This window comes from Nicotiana sylvestris, chromosome 1, assembly GCF_000393655.2.
Source record: "Nicotiana sylvestris chromosome 1, ASM39365v2, whole genome shotgun sequence".
NCBI lineage: Eukaryota > Viridiplantae > Streptophyta > Magnoliopsida > Solanales > Solanaceae > Nicotiana > Nicotiana sylvestris.
The window spans coordinates 134,623,635-134,643,107 of NC_091057.1; the positions used below are offsets into that span (position 1 = coordinate 134,623,635).

The 19,473-nt window shown below is 34.6% G+C and overlaps 2 protein-coding genes across 2 annotated transcripts; both read left to right on the forward strand.

Annotated features, from left to right (window-relative positions):
* Nucleotides 1–495: 495 nt before the first annotated feature.
* LOC104243471 (calmodulin-binding protein 60 B-like) lies at nt 496–12,951 on the forward strand. Its single transcript, XM_070153468.1, has 9 exons — nt 496–570; nt 717–902; nt 9,506–9,585; nt 9,667–9,742; nt 10,483–10,523; nt 10,639–11,129; nt 11,384–11,544; nt 11,658–12,108; nt 12,488–12,951. The coding sequence occupies exons 1-9, from the start codon at nt 496–498 to the stop codon at nt 12,949–12,951; spliced, it is 2,025 nt and encodes a 674-aa protein (XP_070009569.1).
* A 3,566-nt stretch (nt 12,952–16,517) lies between these two features.
* On the forward strand, nt 16,518–19,326 carry LOC104243470 (uncharacterized). The gene is made up of 5 exons (XM_009798658.2): nt 16,518–16,951; nt 17,092–17,179; nt 17,342–17,409; nt 18,742–18,801; nt 18,907–19,326. Exons 1-5 carry the CDS (start codon nt 16,844–16,846, stop codon nt 19,090–19,092), a joined length of 510 nt encoding a protein of 169 aa, XP_009796960.1. The 5' UTR covers nt 16,518–16,843; the 3' UTR covers nt 19,093–19,326.
* The last annotated feature ends 147 nt before the right edge of the window (nt 19,327–19,473 follow it).

The following is a 19,473-nucleotide window of genomic DNA, read 5'->3' on the forward strand; positions in this document are numbered from 1 at the left end:
TTACTTAATTGTGCGTTAATTGTTATTGGGAGTTAATTTGCGCTTTTATAACTTAATTTAATTCTTAATAATAAGTTAAGTATTTTTATAATTTAGTTTTAGAAAAATAAAAGAAGAAAAGAGAGCAAAAATATAAAGAAAGTCGGAATTGGGCCTCTTCTTCGATTTCAAGCCACAAGCCCAAAAAATACTCAATCTTCCCAAACGACCCAGTCCATTTCGAACTGGGTCGACCCAGTCCATAACCCAAAGAGACCCAAACCCCCTTTTCTTTCATTTTTCATAAAACAAAACAAAACAAAAAATAAAAAAACCAAGAAAACCCTAAAACCAAAACTATCCCCCCCCCCCACCTTTTCTTCTTTCTTCTCCAAACTCTAAAACACACATCCATGGCTGTCATGGCTAAGCTCCAGCAGCTTCGTCTCCTTCGACACAAGCGCACACACCACCAAGAAGCCCATCTTCTCCATGTCGAGCTCAAAAGGCTCGTCCATGGCTGCGTCTTCGTCGTCGACCCGTCGCTATGGCCATAACGCCATGTTTGCTGCTTCTTCTGCTGCCCGCTACGTCCAGCTCGAACACCCAAACCACCACCAAATGACCATCGTCGTCATGCCCGCTGCTCCGTGTCGTTGCTGCTGCTATCGCTGCTAGGTCGCCGCTGCCATGTCGCTGCTACCTGCTCCTCCATTGTTGTTCGCTCTTCACCACAGCTGCTATTGCTTCTGTTTCACGATGCTTCAGCTTCTTCATCGTTGTTTCTGTTGCATCGTCCGATGCTGCCCGTCGAAGCAGTGGGTTCGAAGCCACCCCTCGTCGCTGCTTCATCGTCTTTCTTCGGCACCAACGAAAACTTCTTCTGCGTCAAGCTGCGTCTGCTTCAAATGCTTCACTGCTGCGTACTGTTGTTGACGACTCCATGAGCCTGCTGTTGTTGCTCACCATCGCACACACACGGAGGAAACGCAAGGCAGTCTGGTTAAAGTCCGGCAAAGTTCGTCAAGGTTGAAAGAGGATGAGGGTTTTTCGTCGAGTCGAGATCCTGTACGTCGAGTTTTCTGTACGAGTTTTTCCATTTCCGTTCGTCGTGGGTCATTTCCGGTTAGTTGGGTTTTGAGTTCCATTTTTGTCCGCATTTCGTTTTTATATTTCTCGAAGTTAAAATCGTTAAATGTTTGATTCTTATTTTGTTCGTTGTTCATCGTTTTGTTATTATTTTTTTTTTGTTCATGTGTTTCAGATTCAAATGAAAATTTAATTAATTGTTTTTCATGTTAATTTTATTCATTTTTGTAAAAAAAAAATTGTAGTTTAATGTTTGTTAGATTCAAATTGAAGTTTAAATTAATTATTTCTTCAATTTGTTTCATATGTTTTTTGTATTTTCAGAAATTGTTAGATTTAGTTTAAATCATATGAATCCGTCATGTTTTGTTGTTTAAAAATAGATTTAATTCATGTTCATCTTTGATTGAAGTTCGCTTTTAATTTAGTAATTTAATGTGAAGCTATGTTTTGGTTTTAATTTTTGGATCATGTATCTTTGTTATAATTTTGTTGGATTTGATTTTATTGATTATTTGAAGATTAGTGATATGTTTATTTGTTTTGTTTAAGTTTAATTCGAAGTTTGAATAAAGCTTGTTGTTGTTGTTGTTGAATCTGAAAATAGGTTTGTTTGTTGCTAAAATATTGTTCAATCAAATTTTAGTTGTTCTTTGTTGTTCAATTTGTGTTCATGTGATTTGTTGTTGAAATGTTGAAGAAATCATGTTCATGTGATTTGTTGTTTGAACATTGTTAGAAATTGATCATATTGTCTATATTTTGGTTAAGTTTGATTAATTGATTGTTATAGCTGATGGGGGTAGTTTGGTAATTGAACATTTTGTAATTCTTTATGTTAAGCATGGGGGACAAAATGTAATGGGATGCGTTTTGATATTATTGTTTAATTGAATGGGGGACAAGACAAAATGTAGTGGAGGGGAATATTGCAATTGTTTATGGTAGGCATGGGGGACAAAATATAATGGGTTGGTTTGATATATTTATTTAATGTAATGGGGATGAGTGAGAAGAATAATGGATTTGGTAGGAAAAAGTATTGATTTATTAGTTAATTAAAGGGTTTGGGAATGTGTTATAAATAAGTAGAGGTCTTGAAATATAAAAGAAACACAAGAAGAGAAATAGAGAGATGAACAGAGAATATAGAAATAGAGAGAATTAAAACACAAACATAAAAAAAGAGCTGAATATTTAAGAGAGAGAAAATTCCGAAAAATATTCAAACTTTCAAATAAAAAAAAAACTAAAAAAAAATCTTCTGCTTTCTTTCATTGTTTGAAATCAGCGTTAATTGTTGTTGTTTCATCAAAGCTTGAAGCTTTTGTTTTGGGATTACTACTCCATCGGTTTGCAAACTCGGTTCTTGGGTTGTTACTGTTGCTGGACTGTTGTTGTTGTGCTGTATTGTTATTACTGCTGCTGATTCTCATCTTCATTTTCTTTTGCTTCCAATATCAGGTACACAACTGACATGCTGGTTATTGTAAACTGAAACAGGAAGCATGAATACGAAAAATGAAGAGTTGAAATTCTAAATTTACTTTAATTATATTCTGAATTTTATTTGTATGTATAATTTATTTAGTTTGCAAAAAATCAGAATCGTGTAGCTATTTAATACATATAGTGGAACATCCGACGATAGCTTAACGATTGAACTATCTATATATTGCCTAAAAATAAATAAATGGTGTAGTAACTCCGTCAAGTAAAAATCAAACGAATAGGCCATCTAGTAGGAACTTGGTAGAAATATTGTTTAGTTAAATAACATTGGTTAATTTCAGCATGTAAATGGTCTAGGATTAAAATTAGATTGCTAAGTTTTTTTTTTTTAATTTTGACAAACTGAGAACATGCTTAGTATAATGTAACTAGGTAGTAACATGTGAATAAGATGGCCCAGGTCTAGTTTTATGTCATACACGTTGGGCCTGGACCCCCAGGGGCAACGGACTGTCCTGTTTGCATCATTTTCAGATTTTATGAATCATATTCGAAATTCATCTATAACAACTCAAGCATGTAAATAAATTAAGATATTTTCTCTTTTATTTTGTAGAGACAAATTTCAATAGAAAAATGTAGGCATTTTAGGACTGTCCTTTAAAAATAAAATGAGATGAGCCTCGTCCAATAAAATGCACCAATTGCGTGGCCCTCAATAATTGATTAATTAGACTTTGGGATGATCCGTTTAGCAAAATTCCACGGCCTTACCCAGAAATAAAAATACGCTAATTGCTTTAGGCGCGCATTTTAATAAGCTTACCTTCTTAAACTCGGGTGTGCATTTCATGCGACCCAAATCCAAATCCTAAAACATCAAATAAAATATGTTCCGGATTGTGGGTGCATTTCATGTGACGCAGTCCAAAGACGTGTTTTTTAAGCGATGTTCACATTCTTGTAAAAATAATAATAATAATTATGAAAGCGGTAAAAAGATAAAATTTGCACATAAGTTCATATTTGTATAAAATCAGATAATCAATCCGAATATAGCAGTTAAGCGACCATGCTAGAACCACGGAACTCGGGAATGCCTAACACCTTCTCCCGGGTTAACAGAATTCCTTATCCGGATTTCTGGTACGCAGACTGTAATATGGAGTCATTTTTTTCCTCGATTCGGGATTAAAATTGGTGACTTGGGACACCTTAAATCTCCCCAAGTGGCGACTCTGAAATAAATAAATAAATCCCGTTTCGATTGTCCTTTAATTGGAAAAAACTCCTTCACACTCGCGAGGCGGAAAAAGGAGGTGTGACGGCTATGTCCCTGACCTGAGACTAATGCAATCAGTTCCTTCCTTCGCCTTCTCTTTCGACGTTCGCCAATCGGAGAGGACATCCGATTGAGTCGAGATTCCCTAAGAGAAAGGGATCAAATCTGTAGTTGTAGTTTCTATACGTCAATCCAATCTCGCTTCCATTCATCATCCATTCTGAGGAAAGATTCTTGAATAACAGGCTAAGAATAGTCTTATAAGTCCTTGTCCGTTATGTATGCTCCAGTAAGAAAGTCCCTTACTTCGGCTAGTAAGGATTTTCATTTTAGGTAAGCAAGCTGCAGCGCGAGTACCCTTTTTTTTACTTTTGCTGCAATAGAGGAGATTTCCATTGGACTAGTTAAAAGACTTAGATAACACACCGGGTTTACATAAGAAAAAGTTCACGTAGAGAAAAGAGATTAGACTAGTCATTGCACTAGTAGCGTCTACGAGCCTCCCGCTTCGGTACCATCTCCTCTTTTACCAGTCGAGCTGCCCTGTCAACTAGCATTAGGAATCTGGGTGATCACGCGCTTCATGTGATATTTATTAGGATTAAGACTGAGAAAAATTACCGTTTATTTCAGACAGTCCGGACCATCGCTTTTATCGTCAACAAAAAGAGCTACTCGATAAAGGAAGTCGGCTTTGGGAAAAACTCATTTCTTTGTCGGGTGCTCGTTTTTTTTTTTTTTTCGTTTATGCTGAAGCTTTTGTTTCTTTCCCCTTCCCTAACCCTTGTTTTGTTCTTTTTCCCTTTTAGTTCAAAAATGAGCTTCGGCCCTTTTGTGTTTGCATCCCTTTTCCTTTTTTTTTTATTTTGTTTTATTTGTTAGTTCTTTTTTTTTTTTGGATTTAAATTATTTTCTAAATGTTCAATATGTCCTCACTTAAAATATTAGGGTATTACACTTAAAGTTTTACACAATCCCCAATTTTAAGAGTAACTCATAACTTTAATTATTAGTTCTACATTAGCTTTAAGTCAGTACTTTTAGGTTTGGTAGGTTTTCATAGTGCTGTTACTTTGTGCTATTTTTCATTATGCTAATATACTGCAACTTCTTATTGGATTAAGATTTTGGTGAAGACAAACTCTTATAAACAAAATTTAAGAGAGGGTAGAGGCATATAAAAATTAACATGCCAACTAATAGCATATTATATATAAAATAAAAACGAAATCACAATGTGAAAGAAAAAGTAATTTATGTTACATTTTTGCAATACTTCTTTAAAATCTCAGAGCTCCTACTCACGAGAAAGACGAAAAATCTTTCCCACAAATTTGAGCGCAAAACAAAAACCAAAAAGAAAATATATGCTAGCCTCGAGAATTACTCAAGAGGAAGAGAGAAAAAGAAACAAGAAGCTGGTGTTGGAAATACAGAAAAAACAACCTAATTAAATTAGAAAAGCAAAAAGACAATATTAGGAAACAACAATGAAGCAAAAAAAGAGTAGAGGCAAAAACCTAAAAGTAGAAAAATCGAAGTCAGCATAAAGAAATTTGGGCAAAAATTGAAAGGAAAATATACCTGGATGAGAAGAAGAAGAGAAGAGTTGTTGCTGATGTGTCTATTTTTTTTCATTTTTTTTGGGGCATTTGCATCTATACCCGCTTTTTGTGTCACGTTTTAACTTGTGCCCGCTTTGCAAAAAATATTGCAAGCGTACCCGCTTTTTCGCATAACTTCAACATACGTGGCTGAAGTAGCAAAGGCAATTACGCAAAACTTCAGCATTCTAGTAGCCGGGTCTGAAGTTCAGCTCTAGAGCTGAAGTTTTTGTTTTGTAACTGTCGAACTTCAGCTCTAAAGCTGAAGTTTTTGTTTGTAAGCTTCAGCTCTAGAGTTAAAGTTTTTGTTTTGTAATTGTCGAACTTCAGCTCTAGAGCTGAAGTTTTTGTTTGTAACTGGTAAGTTTTTATTTTGTAACTGTTGAACTTCAGTTCTAGAGCTAAAGTTTTTGTCTTTGTAACTTGGAAACTTTAGCTATAGAGCTGAAGTTTTTGTTTGTTTATAATTTCATTTGCCACACCATCTTGACCAAACTGAAAGAAAATTAATTAGAGACAGCAGGAGAACACTGCACCACAAACTTGCAAACTGTGTTAGATTCTTTACTTTGCATAGGATACACGAAACACTGTAAATATCCTCAGAGAAATTAGAGAGGCAGATTCAATCCATCCATTCATTCATTCACTTTTTTGTCCTCATACAGAACTATACGATTATTTGTCCGAGTAGTTTCATGACTTTTACTGCTGCTACTTACCATATTAGGTAATTACGAGTAGTAATTAATCAAACAAATTGCCAAATCAGTTGTATATATATGCATGTCACGTGATAGGAAGTGACGAAGAAAGCAAATTGATTGTTTCAGATGTATAGGTTGGTGTGAAAATTTATAGGATTCACAGGAGAAATAAGAAGAATTAGATAGGAATGAACCTTACTTCTGGAAAAAGAAAAGATAAAACTTTGAGGAGGAGGAGAAAGGGGGCTGAAATTGTTTAAAAAGTAGGTACAAGTTAAAATTTAAAAAAAAAAATAGGTATAGGTTAAACGGGGGCGACCAAATAAAGCGCCCCGTACAATTTTGTGTTTTTTTCCCTGGTTAGAGATGAAAAATAAAATCGGATCCTTCTAAAGTTTCATTTTAACCATTGATGATACAATTACTGTTTTACCCCTAAATGAAGCTAGATTTGCAAAGATGCCATTTATCGACCATCTTCTCTCTTCTATATAATAGAAAAGTAAAAATTATCATTAATATACCTCTTTACTTGGTATAAATCTATCCTGTTTATCATTTTAGTGATTAATTTTTACTCAACACACACACATTTTCTGCAGAAAAGTATATACCGACATCATGACATGCATCAAATAGTCAAAAAAATTTAAGAGAAAGAGAGAAAAAGTATAAGACTCTTCTCACAGCCGAAAACAACATAGATTTATAAGAATTTTCTCAGAAGTTACCGAATATTTATTTCATTAATTAACATAAACAAAACAAATTAGTATCTCTTTTCACTGAGACTAAAGAGATATTTAATAAGTTTTCATAGTTCAATTGGAGGAGAGACAGACATGAGACAAATATGAGCAAACAATCCTAGCATTTCCACACTGACAAAAGTCAAAACAAGAGAGAATTGGACAGCTTCCCATAATATCTTCAAAACCTTGAATTTCCAAGAAAATAACATCTAGGAAAACTTTATTAAAAAGAGGAAAAAAATTTCCTCAATTTTCCAATAAAAATAACAGGGCAGGTCTCTTTCCCAGTTTCAATGAAATTAACAATGACAGTTTCCTTTTACCATATGCGGATCCAAGATTTAAACTCTATGATTGCAATTTTTATAATCTTTAGCATTGAACCTGTTACATTTTTGAAGTTATGGGTTCATATCTATAAAGTTTTATGATCCGCACCGAAAAATATGAATTCAGTTAAACCTGTTATAGTAGGTCCGCCTCTGCGTTTCACTGGCCTTTGGGTATAGGTGTAGTCGTGTAAACACTGATGCTGATACACTTGACTTTCATTAGAAAAATTAATTCGAATCTTGGGTTGTGTTACATACTAATCACTATGACGAGAAAACAAATCATCAAAATCTTTGGTGTTGTCATTGGCAGAAGTTTTCGTAATTATTTATTAAGTACTGCTAAAGTACTTTTTAATCATTTCCCCTCGTTGGATTGGAAATCATGATACTATTATACTTTATATCAAAGACTTTTTGGTTTGAGTTCAAATTTGTTAGTCTCTTTCACGCTGGTTGGTAATTATCTCAACCAACCCGTTGGTTTTATCTAGTTTTAATTTCCACATAAGACAATATGGTGTTTTCGATTAAATCTAGAAATACTTGCATAGTATACATGATTAATGTATTATGGGTTTCTAACGTTGATTGATTATTATGAGTAATAGATGTGATTACTGTGGTTGATATATGGATTTGAAACTGGCCAAATTCACGTTCATTTCATTACTTGAACTATACAACTATAGAAGTTTTTAAAATATACAATTATCTATCGTTTATTTTCTTCTTCTTGAGCTGAGAGTCTTTCGAAAACAGTTTCAGGGGTAAGGTCTGCGTACACTTCTCACTTGTGAGCAGTGGCGGACCCAAGATTTTGTGCTAGCTGGTTCAATCTTAGAATTACATAACTTTAGTGGTAAAATAGTAATTGTCAAGTGGATTCAAATAAAATATTTATACAAAATTTACGCAACTTAATCATAATTTATACATATACACAGTATTATTTTGATGAAGCGGGTTCGGTTGAACCCGCTTGCTACCACGTGCGTCCGCCACTGCTTGTAAGATTTTACTGGATTTTTGTTATTGTTGTTGTTGTTGCTGCTTATAGAGAGACATGCCATTTGTGTGAGGGATATGCACATTCGCTTCATATCTTTTTTTTTTCTTAACTATGTAGAAGTAGTAAAACTGCATAAGTGTCATTTTAAAGTAGTAATTATAACTAATAGCTTGTTTGACTACTTAATTTAAGCAGTAATTAGTATTAGACCAAATAGACCCGATTTGAAGAAAAAAAGCACTTTTAACAAAAGAAAAAAAATTTGGCCAGGCTATAAATTAACATCCTCTACTTTAATTGTGAGAATTATGAGTTTCGAACTCAAAATGATACTACTATACCTCTTTTCTGTTTAATTTTGAAGGGGTTACAAAAAATTATTGAGGAAGTATATAAATCCTCCATATAGGAAAATGACCTAAACCTTTTTCTTTTCTTTTTTTTTGCTTTTTTTTTAAAAAAAGAAAAAAAGAAAAGAAAAGAAAAATCTATTTCCCAGTATCTTTTCTCGTAATTACCAAAAACACATTCTTTCCGACAAAAATAGATTTAAAAAAAATGAGTTTATTCCTATTAAGAAAATGGACGACAAAAACAGTTGATTGTGACCTGTCGCGAGTTGCGACCAAAACAGACCCGAATTCTTTATCAGTCTAATCAGCAGATACGCGTTGCATTAATTTTATGTCTTGCCGCACTTCCACATAATTTGGGTTGATTGTGATTCCTCATTTTCTGCTATGTGCACTTTCCCTGTATTTTTCTGAATGGTAGGTGGTTGATAATAATACTACTAATTTCGGTTATTTTCTTGGATTTTTCTTCTTCAAATCTTGAAACCCCATTGATGTAACCCATATTCCAAGTTGCAACCTTGATTAATCAGAAAAAAGCAACAATAATTTATTCAAGAACACCCACCCACATTGTCTTCGTGTTATGCAATGACGACATTGACTTAAAGAAGTCTTCCAGTTTGAATAATATAATTGTGGAGAACTACACGCGCACACACACACACACCCCACAGCACAGCATACCACATAGCACACAGTGTGTTTTGTGTTAATGCATAAAAGAACCACACCATTCGTGTCTGACTCTTGTGATTAGCATATTAAATTAATTGGATATAACTGAAGCTTCCTACACAGTTTCCTGCCAAATGGGGTCATTAGTTTCTATATAAGACATTTGTAATTGGCAGTTGTACGTTACCTGTTATCCATATTGAGCAGGACTATTTCATTATTAATTGTAATTTGCTCACTCCTTAATTGAACTTTGATGGTACAGAAAAGGAATATCAATCGGGATAGTGATGACGGCTCTGAGTTTTCAGCTCGGGAATCTAAGCGCCAACATCCTTGTAACGCGTATGTAGCTTAAAATTTCTGTCTTTCAGCTGTTTTTTTGTGAATTTGGATTCCGTTGTTCTGAATGGCATTTTTTCACAGGCTTTTTACAGGGTTAAGGAGTTATTCTTCTCCACAAGAACTTGCACTAAGGCTGGAGCCCTCAATCCGAAAATGGGTATGATTCTATGCTCAAGAAAATGTTATCTTTTTATTTGCTGAATAAATACATTTAGTCTTTGTGGAGGTGCAGAGGGACGTCACTCTTTAAATTTTGCAACTTCTCAAGCCCTTTTTTGATTGGAAGATTTATTTGGTTAGTGAATTATCAGGTTAAAGCCTGGAATTCCTTGACAAGATCTCTTCACATTTGTTGATCAAGTAGCATTTATGTTTCTGTAAGTTTTGCCTGCATTTGGACAAGTTACAAGTTTTTTTTTCAGTTTTATTGCTACCCAAAGTGTTCTTTACCTTTATTTAATCCTTTTTACCAGCCACTGAATATCTGCAGTATGTATCTCAGAAGATTCCTATTTTCACTGTTTATTTCTCCAACTTCTTGTTCTTCCCTTTTATCTGATTGTGTCTTGTTCTTCGTTATATGATTGTTATCGATTCATGTTATTAGTGATATGATTCAGTGCTTGTTCAGCTATCAGACAAGACTAGTTCATGTATGTAATTCTGCAGGTATATGAGTGCCAGTGAAAATGTCATTCACAAGGCAAAAGCTTGAAATATTTCTGTTCAATTCCCAATTGGAGTAATTTTGAAATTTTGTTGCTATATGGAAGCTAAAATTAGTTATTGTCAAAAGAGAGAAGCAGTACTTTGTTTTATTTGATTTTTTTGATTTTGATTTGTCTTATGTTAAAAGTTTCTGTATTTATCATCATTTGTTTTCTTAAACGGTGATAGGTGCGTGAAGAGATTGAGAGAACACTTCAATCAACCCTGAGGTTAGTTCTTTCCTTTAACCAAATGGCTGTTGATGATCCTGGGGACTTTTCGTCTGCCATGCTGATGTTTATGTCGTTAAAAATGATTTGACATTATTTTCTTTGTTTGTTGCAGATCCTCACTTAATGAGGAGGAGACTACTCAATCCAGGGCTATTCAGCTACATTTTGAGGATACACTTCCTTCTACCCTTTTCACCGGTAGTAAAGTAGAAAATGTGGACAATAGGCCCATTAAAGTTGTCTTGCATGATGCTAATTCCAACCAGAGAATAACATCTGGGCCCATATCTTCGGTAAAGGTTAGCGTGGTTGTGCTTAATGGGGAATTTAATCCCAATGATCGAGAAGACTGGACTGAGGAAGAGTTCAGCAGAAAAGTTGTTCGTGAGAGAGAAGGAAAACGTCCACTATTGACGGGAGATTTAATTATTCAGCTAAGGGACGGTGTGGGGCATCTCGGTGATATCAGCTTCACTGACAATTCAAGCTGGATAAAGAGCAGGACCTTCAGGTTGGGACTGAAATTGATTAACCGTTCTGGTGAACTGAGGGTCAGAGAAGGAGTTAGCGAGCCCTTTACGGTGAAAGATCATCGTGGGGAGGGTAAGTTCCTTTTCTGCATTACCTGCCCTATTCCTAGTAACCAGTTGATAACTTCCTGCAATGTAGGAAAGAGGACTGTTGGGTAGAAATTTGTGTAAGCTTTGCTATGTTATCCACTTCTACTTGTCTCAAGTGGATTAGAATAACCATTTCGTTGAGATTTGATTTTATTATTGCTTTCCAGGCTTTGTCCTGTTATTTTAATGTCACCTTTCGTACTGATATTATTTTATTTTGTTATTCCTTTGGTTTAGCTAACAAGAAGCATTACCCTCCCGCTTTGGGTGATGAAATATGGCGGTTGGAAAAGATTGCAAAAGCTGGTGCATCTCACAAACGGTTGAGTCAGAAAGGAATATCCTGTGTGAAAGACTTCCTACGGCTGTATGTCACGGATCCATCTCTATTACGCGAGGTAAGGTCATCCTTAATAAAATTTAGAATCTGTCTTTGGTCTTAAAGTCAAAATTTTTTATTAACAAAGTAGTGGTTTGTGGTTTCATCTAACCTTATTCGTGATACCTGTAGGTTCTGGCTTGTGGGACGACAAACAACACATGGGAGAAAATCACAGAACATGCGAACACTTGTGTGTTAGACAACAGTGAGTGGTACATATATAACGCTGGAGAAAGTATTGTACTTCTGTTCAACTGCATCTATAAGCTTGTAGGAGCAATTCTTGATGGACAAAATTGCCAGTCCTTGGACAAACTAGATGTATTTCAGAAGGTGTGTATCCCACTTAGATATTATTTGGTTCTTGAATGTAAGAGTTCAGAAGCTGATAGTATTTCTTGTAACTGCCAGCGGATGGTGGAAGACTCTAAGCGTCGTGCTTACAAAAATTTGAATCATCTCATTGTCCTTGAGGACCCCTCTCTGATAGGCCAAGCAGTCCTAGCATCAAATCTGCAAATTGGCTTTTGTCATATTCCTAGTTCAAGCCAGCAGAATATGAACTACCGAGTTGAACAAGGTACGAACCATCAAATCACCTTTCTTCGGTCATAATCCGCTTAGTTTACCCTTTACTTTCCCTTTTCTATTGCCTTTCTATTTTATTTTAATTTGGGGGGGGGGGGGGTTGGCAGAAGTATGTTTCAGATAAGCATTAAGTTGTATTCCTGAAAACATTGTCATTGTTTGGACTTTGGAGCCAATAATAAACCTCTTTCAATGTTTTAATCATCTAAAGAGAAAAGACTAAAATACCTGCATTTGCTTACCTGGCCCTCTTTGCGGTTATACTCAGGTCTTGAGATCCAGTGATGGAATGGCTTTTGAACCAAACTTCGTTGTCATTCCTCTTTCTAGCCTGAGAAATGATGGTATGACTAAGAAAATGTGTTCTGCAGGTCGAGTGGAGTTACAGAGCAACTCTGTCTGTGCCACAATTTCACCATCACTAGCTTACACAGTGCAACAAGATAGTGCAACTGCAGTGTCCACGCCTGAAAGCTTTCATGGAATGCAAGCATTTAATTCGACCTTGGCAAGCAGTTTCTTGATCAGTGATCCCTGCTGCAGTATCTACCCTGGTGACTACGACTGGGGTTCTAGTGGTTCAATTAAGTCACTAGGGATGACTGATTTTCTACCTCCCAACAACAATTATCAGCTTGGAACACCAGTGTTGCCAGGGAACGGATTGTTCGCGAGTTCAAGCATTCAGCCAGTTTCTCCTGATTTAGGCTTTCATATAGCAAGAGGTGGAAATCCCAGAGCTATATGGTGCACAATCCGTGCTGTCCTGAAATGGAAAACATTGGTTAAGCGAAAATGTGTGAAGATGGAAAGGCTTTTACATGTAGATATCTGAAGTTTGTTGGAGATTTTGACCAGCAAACTTCACCTCCTACTCTTTGAACCTTTCGGTATCTTTCGATATGAATTGCATATAGCATATAGCATCTAGAATAAGAGAGTAAATTGTACATATAGTAAGGGTTTTGTCAGGATGAAGGTGCATGTAGGATAAATTTGCTTGCAGAAACAATAGCAAGCATTCAAATGTTATGCTACCCCAAATGCCATCGTCCTTCGAGGAGTTTAGTGCTAAATAGTAGTCTTCTTGTGTGTTTCTGCATCAGATGTTATAACTGGTGCTTATGTAAGAAGTAATATGAGATTATAATAATTAGATGTTGTGTCAATATTTGAATTATTTGCCTGTGAAACATTTCTTCAGAAAGTTATTCATAGATTTCTAGTAATCAAAGAATGAAGCTCATGAAAGATGAAAACAATTTTCCTTCGTCTTCTTTGAATGTCTTAACAATCAAAGGGCGTATTCAGAGATTTATTTTATTAAGGCAGAATATCTTAAGACAACCCTGAAAGCGCCGATTATTAATTTTCTCCCCAAACTATGCCTAGTCCTAATTATCTCTACACTTGAATAAGTGAATTAAAATAAACCCTTGGTCTACCACATGGCGTAGCAAGTGGCCTCAGGCAGCCTTTGGCGCGGGAGGGTGTATAAAAAAGGAATTAAGGAATTTTTACATCCTATAGCAAAGGTTAACATCTTATTTATTTTAAATAAATAACATTTAAAAAAATTATATTCTATAGATACCTTTTAAGGTTTATAGCAAAATATTTAATTTTGGTTACCTCATAGCCCTAAGCCACTAAATACGTTAATCAGTTACACGATTTTCTTTCTCTCTCTACTTTGATACATCTCATTCTCTTCCCCCATCCCATTAAAATTTAAGCTCTCCTCCTCCTTCTAACGCACAACGACAACAAACCCTAACCCACACAAAACAAGCGCAAACCATCATTTTTTTCCGCTAAGTATTTAGAGATCATTGTAAGAGAGATATCGAGCAACACAACTCAAAGCTAAAAGGAAAGGATGGTAATTACAAATTGAATCTGCAAAAAAAGATAACAGGGACCGGGACAAACAAGCTCGCCTCCACCATGATGGAAGGGATGAAGAAGATCGGAGCCAAAGATCACATATTTTATGGTTGCCTGATTTAGGACTTTATCTCTTAGACTTGTGGAGGTATATATATTTGAAGCAGCCACTTCCTCCAGGTTTGAGCGTGCAAGATCATTGAAGATGGAAGGACTATTTGGCTACAAGGCGGAAATTAGGTTTGTTGTTGAGCAAAGACGACGGAGTTTGGGGCTGAGCAACTTGATTTTCTGTTAATATATTTCAATGTATTTTCATGTATTTCATTGTATTCATTGTCTTTTTTTTCATTGTAATTCAATGTATCTTGTTGTATTCCGTGTATTTCATTGTATTCACTGTCTTTTTTTCATTGTATTTCAATGTATCCTGTTGTATTCTATGTATTCATATGTTTTTTCAATTAATATAATTTATGTATTCAGATGTATTATATAATTTCTCTGAAGATTGCTATATTTTGGGGTTTTTTTTCCAGTTGAGAATCTTTTTTATAACCGGAAATACAAATTTTATGTGCTATAATTGAGTTTGTTGAATTATATTAGTAGTCTATTATTTAATTGATACACTTTCCGTTTAAAAACAATGTAATCCCCTGTTTCACGCCGTGAATACAGTCGAATACAGCCGAATACAGTAATATGTTCAGCTGTAATCTCATGTTTCACGCCATGAATACAGGAGAATATACTCGAATACAACAACTGATTAGCTGGACTTCCCTGATTCACGCCTATTTTTGCTACTATATTCATGAATACAATAGCTTAAATACATCAAATACATCATATAACCACAGAAAAAGTATCTATAATCCGTAATATAGCAAATGGTATATATAGATGTCTCATTAATACTAAAAAATAGTGCTTTATGAAAATTTCTCTATAAAAAATGACACATAAACGGCTCAAATAGTGAAAAAAGCCCCCTAATTAATATTTTCCTTTGTTTTTTCCATCTTTCCCATGGCTCTTTATAACTTCCTCCATTAAAGCACAACTAGTATTCTTTTCCCCTATAATTCTGATTTTTCTTCTTTAATTGCAAAATGATTTAATTTAGCTATCTTTACAACTTGTTTGGATAGTCGTTACTTGTTGTATTATATCGTATTGTTGCTTTAAATACATTATTTATTTTGATTGTTACTTAAATTTAATTGTATCGTATCATCAAATTCATCGTTATGTAGCGATAAAAAGTGTCACTTTATGAAACGATCGATTTGGTGTAGTCACATGGTTACTTTTTTTCCTCATATTGCCTTTATTATTAAATAATCTTATTTTATCCTTTACCTTATATAATAATTCTACCTCGTAACTTACCTTTTCTTTTAATATAATATTGCAAGTTTATTCTTCGTATTGTTGGTGCATGACATTATAAAACTATGACAAACAATACAATCTATCCAAATATTGTAAACTTTAAAATGATACATACGATACATATGAAATAATACATAACAACCATCCAAACAAGCTATTAAGTTCTTAGGTTTTAATCCGCTTTTATTTTATTTTATTTCTTTTTATTAAATTTTAGTATAGGTAATATAAAATCCTATTATTTAGCCTACATGGAGCACCGGATAAAATGTCCAACAAGGCCATGTGTATAAACTTAAACTAAGGTGTATGAGATCGAGGGTGTATTTAAATTTATTAATTCAACTGTAGGATGGTAATTAAGATTAGGCATGATTTAGGGAGGAAACTAATAATCAGTATCAAGTTTAAGAGCGTTTTAAGATTTTTTGTCTTTAATTAATAGATTCAGAACAATGTGAAAGAAAACCCATCAACATTTTAGATTTGAGCTAACACAACTCATGATGTTCATGTTACCGGAAATGCAAGTATCTCTTTGGAAAACACTTAATCCCCCTCATTATTTATATCAAATTAATGTATTTAACCGTGACAACTATATATTAAAGGAGAATACATATCTCTTCAACATATAGTAGTAGATCGTAACGACAACTCTATATGTTGTGAATTTGTATTCTGCAAATATTGAATTATTTAGATTTAAAATTAAATGTAACCCCATTTGCTTATCTAGGATAAATGGTGGACAGAAAACTTTTGAGTTGGGGAGCCATATGCCTATTAAATGAACAAATAGTTTAACTATGAGTTTAGAATTAAAAAGCATAATTATAAATAAACAAAAAAAAAGAAACAATTATTTATTTTCTAAAAGGTAGATGGAACAAAAATAACCCCTATCTGAATTACATCATGAACTTCAGCCGAAAAAAAACATCATGTGACCATTCCCGCTCTATTTGAAGACAACCCGAAACCGTGAAGGTGACACATTACATCATGACCCGGGAACCGACAACGACTTTATCGGATCCAGTGGCACGTTTCGTAAATTCCACCATCCTTCAAGCCCAAATCCAAAACTCACCCAAAAAATATCTTCTCCGTTTGGAAAATCTGAAATTCTCGAACGTTCCTTCTGGCATCACAAATCTTTTCTCTTGCCAGATATTTTCATCTTCCCTTCCCCTCTTAAACACAAATCTTACAAATCATCTCTTCCACGTTACACATTACGTTTCTGCCTCCATCTTTTTCCTCTTCAATATCTTCCCCTTTTTCCCTCTTTAATTTCTCAAATTTTCGTAACCGTATTTACCTATGGTTTAACAGAATTTATAACTTGGATGCGTGTACCTGTCAGTTTAGGTACAATCTCTGTTTTGGCATCAATTTTTGGGAATTTGGCTCTGAGTTAGAGACAACCAAAAACGGGTATGGATCGAGAAGGAGGATCCGCCGGATCTTGTTACTATTCAGTGCTTGGGATTCGTAAGAATGCCTCCTGCTCCGACATTCGCTCAGCTTATCGGAAGCTAGCTCTGGTATGACGCAGAGTATTTATTTTCTTCAATTAACTCGGAATTGAATAAAAAGTTAAACCTTTGTACAAATAGACAGTGAGTACTATGTGTAAGTGCATATGCGAGTATAGTACTAACATGCGTGTGATTTTTGGGTGAAGAAATGGCACCCGGATAGGTGGGCAAAGAATCCGTCGGTAGCGGCAGAAGCGAAACGCCGGTTTCAGAAAATCCAAGAGGCTTACTCAGGTTACAATTGATTAATTTATTTACAATGATATAAAAGTAGTAGTGTCTTTTGATGGAATCCGTTGACGGACGTTCGTAGTTATTTTAGCTTGTTGAAAAATAAAATGTCCGTCTTTTGAAGGATATTGACGGTCGTTAGTTCTCCGTTATTCGTGTTGGCAGTTCTCTCCGATGAAGACAAGAGGTCAATGTACGACGCCGGTTTCCTTGATCTGCTTGAGGAAGACGAAGTACGTAATTTTGATCTTTTTTCCCAAGTAATAATCATTAAGAAAGTCGCAGGGTTTTTTTCCTCGCGTTTCTGATATTGCCACTACGAATTTTTACTAGTTCCACAATTGCGGCCTGGTGCTCATGATATCATATTCGAAATTGTATTATTTATTGAATAGTAATATTTTGTTTAAAATGATTATTTAGTGTATAATATTAGGATCCGAAATAGTATAAAATTAGGAGTTTATCTGCTGTGTCATGTCAATTACTATTCAGTTTGAGGATTTCTACCGCCCGCTGGCAAGCTTCTCAGAAGTTTTTCCATGTACGTAATTAATTTGAAAAATCTGAGCAATAACTAGTGTTTCATCAAGCTTTTAAAAAGTAAGTATATTTTTTTTTAAAAAAAATATTTTGGGAGAAAAGTTACTTTTTTTGTTTTTCAAAAATTGATTCTTTTTTTTTTTTTAAACTCAAAAATACTTTTTTCTTTTAAAAGCTTGGACAAACAATTTTCACTTTTTAAGTTTTTTTTTTTAATTTACTTTTGGCCTGGTAGAGGCAGGGCCAAAAAGCTACATTATTCTACCCTTTCTGTCAATTTTATGTAAGAGTAACACTTTTTCTCTTTTAGTCCGTCTTTAGACAGACATATTTCTGTGTTTGAATGCTATAATTTTATAATTTCCTTTATAGTTGGTGATATAAGTTGTTAGACCTCCATGTAATAAAAAATAAATTCAAAAAAATTACTCCTTTTGCCTCAATTTATGTGAAGATATTTTAATTTGAGACTCTGAACAAATTATTCTTTGATTGTAATCTTTTGTTATGATTTTTTAAATATTTGAATTATTAGGAATTGTGACTTATAATACTTTGTATGTTGTTCTCAAGTATATAATTTTGTTTCAAAAAACTTAAAAGCTACTATGTCTAGATATGTTGTCAAGATTAAGAAGCTTGAATCTGAAAAAAAATGAAAAGTGACACATTAATTGGAATATAAGGAATAGTTTTTATTAGGAGAAAGAACAAAAGAAAGTGACAAACGGAACTCCTCTACGTCTTATTTAATTGTTATCATATCATATATATAATCTATGTAGTAAAAGTATTCTAAATTTTATACTTTATGGTAAAAAGTTTTTTTATTCTCAAAATTTAATGTTTAGTTTAATGCCGTTACTAAAATGGGATGGAAGGAGGAGAAGTCCAAATAATGTAAAATTGCGGGACAACGAAGAAGCAAGTCATTTTACATTATACATTTTACCTTGTCATCCCGCCATTACTTTAGGGTGATTATAAATTTACCCCCTAAGATTTGGTGAAACTGTATGCAGGGAATGGGTGATTTCCTGCACGATTTGATGAACAGAATGGATCAAAATGTTGGGGCGGCGGTAAGAGATTAATGAGTTACTCATACATGCATCTCTTAAGCCTATGATGCCCTCTGAAATATTGTATTTATTCTGTTGTTTTCTTCCTTTGAATTAATTGGAAAGGAGGAGAGTATGGAGGATTTGCAGAGGACGTTCGTCGAAATGTTCGGTGGAGATTTAGCAAAGATGATGAATGATGAAAATCCAACGGTGAAGAAGAGGGCACGTGATTCAGGTTCCAACATAAGAGCTGCTCCAAAACGCAACACCACTAATGTCAATGCCAATGCCACCTCTTATCACTGTTAATTTTTATCAAACAATAGTGAAGTGGTCCCTACCCAGCCCCTCATTGAATTACCTGTACAACCCTTTTGGTGTTTGATTTAGTCTGGATTACACGAATCAGGAAGGAATTTAACTAGTTTATTGAGGGTAGATTTGGCAAGTCAAAAAGTTGTTTGGTGGCTCCCCAACTTTGAAAAAGTGTATCCAAATCAGGGGGCTGTTGAATTGCGTAATTAAAGCTTCTCTTTGGTTAAATATCTCTTGGTGCTTCCTCCCAAATATCGTCGCATCGCATTAAATTGGTGAGTGGTTCCTTTACCTTGTGAGTTGTGATTAACCTTTTTAGGGGTCGTTTGATTTTGTTGGAATATGATTTATACCGATATAAGTTATATTGGGATA